The following is a 6,695-nucleotide window of genomic DNA, read 5'->3' as shown; positions in this document are numbered from 1 at the left end:
AAAAAAAAAAAAAAAAAAAAAAAAAAAGGAAAGGGTTCTGATGAGCTGTCTTGGTGTGTCCTCCCTTAGCCATGGGCCTGGCAGCACTGGAAGTCATGCAGGCCGTACATCGTACCTGGACCAACTCAAAGGTTCGCATGAATGGAAAGACGAGGCTGCTGCAGTGGAGAGACATGTTCGACATTGCTGTGAAGTGGAGAAGGTAACCCGTGGGCACGCAGCAGTGGGCACGTTCTCTCAGACCATGTCTCTCTCAGCGAGAGGTTTCAGTCCCACTTTGCTTACCAAATTAAACCCTATAAGTTAAGATACTGAGTTATTTCCTCCTAAAGCTTGCCTTAAATCACTGTTGCCTTTATTCTTCAGAACACGCTCAACTCCTGCTCAGGAAATAGGAGCGAGGGTTGCCAGGTGTCTAAGCCACCAGTTAGCCGTCTCTGGAACCACCATTACGGCTGTGTTTCCTTGGTTGACTCTAACATCCCACCAAGTTGAGAGTTTAGATGAATCGTTACGGCTCAGCAGCCTTTGCTGGCCTCTCGCCTGGTGTGGCCAGACTGTATACTGGGATGGCCTGTGTGGCCATACTGTGCACTGGGATGGCCTGTATGCTCTTTTCAGAAGTCGGAGCCAGTCGGGCTCCTCGCTCATTGTTACAGAGACCCATCCTGGACGCTGTGGGTAAGGCTGCAGCACTCCTCATGAGCTCTGCTTCACAGGATCGCTGATCCGGACCAGCCTGTGCTGTGGCTGGATCAGATGCCAGCACCAAGTCTCAGCAGAGGTTTCAATAACCACATCAACTTAATCAGGTAGGAGCCTTTGTGCTTTCTTCCTGTTTGCATAGGAGTGGAGCAGTGCGAGGGGCCCTGGTGGCCTTGGTGGGGAACACACCCAGGGTAGCTCTGCACCCACAAGTGTCTTTGGTGCTGGTCCACCTGCACACAGTACTTGCCATGCACCTGCACAGGTAGAGCCCTGCCTGCTGAAGGGTGAACTCTTGAATGATGTAGGTGTCAGTTTTCAAGAGGTCATCAAACAGCAGAGAAAGTGATCAGATGGAGAATTCCGTATTCGCCGTGGGTTGCTCATGGGCCTGCTGTGGCCAGGACCACCAGGGAGGTGGCCCCTGGTGAGAGCTTCTGCCTTGTCCTGAGCCCTGCAGCCAGGCGCTGGGTGGGTGCCTTTCCTTCCTTTATGGTCTTAGCTACCCTGGCAGCAGGTGTAAATGAAGAGCCCACTTCAGTGGGCTCGAAGTGTTTGTCTGCCATTTAGTGAACATGACTTTAGATGAATTTGGCAGATGTGGTACTGTGTCATATCTAAAATATTTCTAGCTCTAGGAGCCTAGATCAAGAAACTGTTGCTCCGTCTAACATGTGACATTTAAATTTAGGTTTTAGTATAAAAGTCTTTTTTAGACTTAACCTTTTTAATTTCTAGAAGTTATGCTTAAGGAGAGACGGTGGGCCATGCACCAACCCACTGGTGAATTCCTCCTGACTAGGAAGCTGTGACCACATCCCTTGTAGATGCCAGCCACGGCATCCCAGGGAGTCTTGGGAACTGAGGCCTGGGAGATAGGTAGAAGCCAGAATGGTGAGCCACGCGTGCGTGGTGACCAGAGGAGCAGCAAGGACAGATGTGGACGTGAGGAAGGTCGCGGTAGCAACAGATGATGAGTGAACAGATTTGTGAGGGGGCAGCAGGCTGGGAGCAAGTGTAGAGATGCAGACCCCTGAGGCCCCTGCAGGGGTTTAGAAGGGAGCTGTAGACACTCGGAGGTGGCCGACAGAAAAGCATCAGAGGCACCCATTCTGCTTCTAGCTGAGGCCACGGTTGCCCCAGCCAGCCTAAGAGTAGTAGGAGCAAAGGCGGAAGCTGGACACTGAAGCGCCCTGTCAAGGAGAGAAGTCCTCCTTGCATCATGATCTTGATGTGAGGGAGCTGTCAGAACCAGGAGCGTTCTTTCCTAGGGTAGACAGACTCAGATTCGGCTGTTGCTAGACGTGAACGCCTTCAAGAGAGATTAAAGGGGAAGAAGAAAAAAATTCACAAAACAGGGATTGGGAATGTGAGGAGTATAGTGTCTCCAGAAGGTGGAGGGAAGGAAGACTGCTAAAAGGCCGGAAAGGCACCCTCAGACAGGCAGGCATGTGCACAGAGCCTGGCGCACCACTCACGGTGGTCGCCATCAGGTCTGAACTCCACTGAAGCTGAGGGTTCTCCTTCCTCTGTGGCCTGTCGGGAGCCACGCCTTTTCTGGACACTTTCTGCCAGGACAGACTCCAAGAGCCCAAGCTTTCTGCTGAGATGGGAGTCGCTTCTCCCACAGTGATAGGGCAAGCCCCTCTCTTAAACTTCCCCATATTTGTCCCCACTCTTTGTTTTTGGAACTAACTGATGTTTACACTCCTTTATAAAATGATGGTTAATTTTATCACTTTTACCTTACAGGGGTCAGGTGATTAATATGAGATATCTGGAATATTTTGAGAAAATACTTCATTTTATTAAAGATAGAATTCTTGTCTATCACGGGTAAGCCTCCAGTCCTCCTCTTTGCTGTGGAGCATTGGTTCCATGTGTTTCATGTGTGGTCTATCTGTGAGATTTGAAAACTGAACCATGGGCAGACCAAACGAACTAGACCGGAAGAGTAATTAAAGCCTGCTTCTGCCCGTGTAATGGCTTCACAGAGTGTTGGCCTTGGCAGTGCTTTCGGCCCGACACTCAGCACAGCGACACTCCCGATTGCCTACAGAGCTTCCGTCTGGTGGAGAGTTGAGTTTTGTGGTGGAATCACCAGCTGAGCGTGAGAACTGTGTGGCCCCCTGCAGGGTGCTTTGATCCGAGCAGCTTTAGAACTGAAACCACACATACTTGCTAGTGCAGAGTTGGAACAGGACAGTCAAGGGGCTGCTAAGACACCCACGCCTGCGCATTGGCCTGTGTATTTCCTGATTTGCCTCACGCTCCTCTGCAGCCCCACACCTGTTGGCTTGCATTGGCTCCTGCTGTTGCCCAGTGTAGGATACTGTCTATCCTCACTATCTGGCAACGGATCCCCAAGACCCCTTCATGCTCAGGGCCTTTGCGTTAGATGGCATGACGTTTATACAGGACCCACACATGGGCCTCCAGTGCTTTATGTCAGCCCCAGGCCAATGCTTAGGGGATGCGGGGCAGGTGGATAAGAAGTCAGTAACATGGTTTTCTCACATGTATTATTGATTTGGGTGGATGACCCTGTCAGTGAGAAGCCTCGGAATATACAGGCCTGCAGCATTGAGCTGCTTGTCCTTAGGAGCAGTTATTTAAAATGTAAATGGATCAATGGATCGGCGTATCTTACTCTGCATTAACCTCCCTCTGCTCTTCCCCCTCTCTTTAAGAGCAAATAATCCAAAGGGCTTATTGGAAGTCAGAGAAGCTCTGGAAAAGGTACACAAAGTGGAAGACCTCCTTCCAATTATGAAGGTAAGTTTGCCATCAGCATCACAGGTGGGACTGGAGCAGTGACTTGGTACTGAAGAGCCCTGCCTTTGTCATTCTAAGGACCCGGGTTCGATTCCCAACACTCACATGGTGACCTCCCATGGTGATTCAAAACTGTCTGTAAGTCCAGTGCCAGGGGATCTGACTTCTTCTGACCTCTGCAGGCACCGGGCATGTAGGGTGCACAGACATACATGCAGACAAAACACACATACACTTAAATTTAAAATATATCTCAGGAGGAATTGTATAAGAGAAAACAGCAACACGTCAAGAAAAAAAACCAAAGCACATGTGTGACTGTTGTGCTGTCTTAAAACTTACAAAGTATAGCGTCTGAGCTCCCCACATTAACACACTGTAAGCAGTGACCCAGATCAAGTATGGTGCTGGAACCAGACTCAACCAGAACCGACTTCTGAGAAGCAGTCAATTCAGGAAACAAAGTACTTGAAAATAAATATACTCAAGCTGGACCTGTGGCCACAGTCCAGTACTCCTCAGCTGCCCTTGCACATGTGAGAAGCCACGGCAGCTGTAGTTAGATGGATTCCTGAAAGGAGAGTTGGGGAACCCCATTTCCCCCAGATTCCTGCGGGCATTGTTTGTTGTCCCATAGGATAGGCGTATGGAGGCCAGCAGCTGCAGAAGAGGCGGTACCTGAGGCAGGGGCGGAGAAGCCCTTGTTGTTTGGCCACATCTGCAGAGAAAGCCTGTGCCATAGCAGGGGTTGCTCAGAGTTAACTGTGAGCTGAGTTATTGCTGAGATTTGCAGAGCCGAGCTGGAGCTGTGGCCTTGATGGTGGGCAGTTGCTCTGAGCACCTCCAGCTCCATTTGCTCCCAGAGGTGCCTCCCTGGGAGTCATGGGAGAACTCTCTCCTGGTACATACTAGGCCCGTGTCTGATCCCCAACACTGTGTGGCAGCAACAGCATGAATCTTGACATCCATTTCTATCTGAGATGTGCTCTGAGAATGGAACTGAGGTATGGCTTTGACATAGAAAGTCAGAGCCAAAGAAAGATGTCATCCCAAAGGAAAGATCACGGAAGGAGACAGAAATAACCGTGATAAGTCTTGCATGACACAGTAATGGCAGATTTGTTGGAAGAAGGCTCTCATACGACTTCTAACATCACCTGTGTGGTGCCGACCTTCAGTATCCCGGCAGCTCCTCCATGACAGGCTGCAGGACACACTGTGGACAGGAGATTGGCACTGCGGTAGGTCAGCCTCTGTGGATTTCAGTCACTAAACTCTAGTAAGACATCAGGTGGAAGACGAAATCTGCTTACACAGATAGTGGAAAGGAAAGCAGTGTGCCAAGGTGAGTTCACAACACCTAGCCAGAGGGTGGCAGCACTGCCCTGCTGTGTTGTCTGTAGGAGCCTGTCCTTTAGATAGGAGCGTTTCCAGCTTCAGACTGGCTTCAGCTGGATTATGGATATGTTGGTCTCTGTGTGCTCAAAGCATATGGGAAACTTGTAGCTTGCTTCTTCCTCTGAAAAACATAGTGTGCCACTGGAGACTTAGAAAAGCACTTAGGCCCCAACAGATAGATTGTTAGCCAGGAGCATGGACCAGAGTCAGAGGCCTCCCTCAGCCCTCCACTTTACCACTTGCTGGCCCAGCGGCTTGGCCAGGCTTGTTTCCTTTCCTGGAACTGTGCATTCATACCTGGTCTGTTTGTGGCAAGGATTCAGTGGGCATACAGGAAGCACCTGCACTTGTCTTCTCAGAGCCATTCCCTGAAGAAAGGCGCTTCTCACTCAGTTCAGCTGAAGGCCCTGGTAGTCAGCCCTGACCAGCTGCACCCTGCCCTGGGCCTCCAGCCAGCACTCCTGTGGCCTGCTGCTAGAGAAGCCCTCCCACCAGAGCCCAGAGAAGGCCTTTGTCGCTGTCTGCCCTATTCCAGCTCTATCCATCCCAGCCAGAGTCAGAGGGCATTGTTCTAGAGTAAAGGCAGAGTGTTGTAGGTTTTAACTCAGAGCTCGCATCTGAAGCTGTGACACCCTGACGGGCTCTGAGGAGGTCCCCTCACAGCCTGTGGTATGCAAGGTTAGAGTTTGTGAACCTAAAACACAGCTGGAGAGGAACCACTGGGCACCTCGCGGGCCTGCAGCTCTGGGGAGCACTTGCAGGGACACAGGGCCTTTTCAGGTTGCGGGAGCTGCCATTGCTGCTCCTGGCCAGCAAGGCTGCTGCCTGCTGCGCTGGGAGGAGAATCAACTCCGGAGCAGCTGCTGCACTGAGCCAGATCTTGGCTGTAGGGTGCCTGCAGCTTTCTACTGGGGCCTCTACTGCTCTGTAGGTTTGTGGTATGTGAGGCCCTTAGGGCCTTTGCTGTATCTAAAGAGAGGAGAAGTGTCCTTAGCCACTGCCTACCAAGAGAGAGCACTTGGTCTCTCAGTTTGAATGCCTCGGACAAACCCAGGGCTAAGTCAGGGTTCAGGACAGGTTAGAAGTAGGCATGTCAAGCCTGTAGCATGTGGGCGATCTGTAGCCCAGGGGGGCTGAGAATGCAGCCCACCGTGTTTGTAGGTGACAGAGCCATGCTGCAGTGTGAGAACTGCAGCTAATATGGATTTTTATTTTCCCTCGAAAGCAGTTTAATACCAAAACAAAGGACGGGTTCACCGTGAACACCAAAGTCCCCAGCCTCAAAGATCAAGGGAAGGAGTATGACGGCTTCACCATCACCGTCACAGGAGACAAGTATGTGCGTGACTCGGGGCTGGTGGCGGCCGGCGGAGGGGTGTCCTGATGTGAGCCGTGTCTGTCTGGGGCAGCATCCTTCCTGGCTAAGTGCACACAGCCCATTGCCTTCCCGCAGTACCTCTGCCTGGTGCTTAGAGGCTCTGGAGAGCTTGTCCAGCAGCAGGAAGACGGGGGTCCATGCCGGCCCAGGGCTGTCGTGCATGCATTGCAGATTGCTGGGTCTTACAAGGGTGGCAATGTCTTCATGGAAAGTTTGGACATCTGAGGCTCTGGCTGTCATTGCTCTCAACCGCCGCCAACTGAGAAGCATTTTACAATCGTTTCTTCTTTGATAGATCATTCATGTCTGAAATGACTTTTAGTTCTTCTTATCCCCCTAGTTATTCCCACTAAACCCTTCTCCCCACAGGCTCCTTTCTTCTCTCTCTCTCTTCTTCTTCTTCTTCTTCTTCTTTCTCTCTCTCTCTCTCTCTCTCTCT

At 51.1% G+C, this 6,695-nt stretch overlaps 1 protein-coding gene across 1 annotated transcript in view; it reads left to right on the top strand.

Moving 5' to 3' along the window:
• Nucleotides 1-6,695, top strand: part of Ttc13 (tetratricopeptide repeat domain 13) — a 49,385-nt gene that overhangs the window by 37,972 nt on the left and 4,718 nt on the right. Inside the window, exons 14-18 of the mRNA XM_029532415.1 lie at nucleotides 70-202; nucleotides 720-812; nucleotides 2,458-2,541; nucleotides 3,396-3,480; nucleotides 6,104-6,253. Of these exons, the coding sequence (XP_029388275.1) occupies nucleotides 70-202; nucleotides 720-812; nucleotides 2,458-2,541; nucleotides 3,396-3,480; nucleotides 6,104-6,253 (545 nt within the window). The remainder of the gene's footprint in view (nucleotides 1-69; nucleotides 203-719; nucleotides 813-2,457; nucleotides 2,542-3,395; nucleotides 3,481-6,103; nucleotides 6,254-6,695) is intronic.

The sequence above is a fragment of the Mus pahari genome, chromosome 20, assembly GCF_900095145.1.
Source record: "Mus pahari chromosome 20, PAHARI_EIJ_v1.1, whole genome shotgun sequence".
Taxonomy (NCBI): domain Eukaryota; kingdom Metazoa; phylum Chordata; class Mammalia; order Rodentia; family Muridae; genus Mus; species Mus pahari.
Note: the sequence above shows the minus strand (reverse complement) of the source record. Positions and strands in the feature narration are given on the sequence as shown.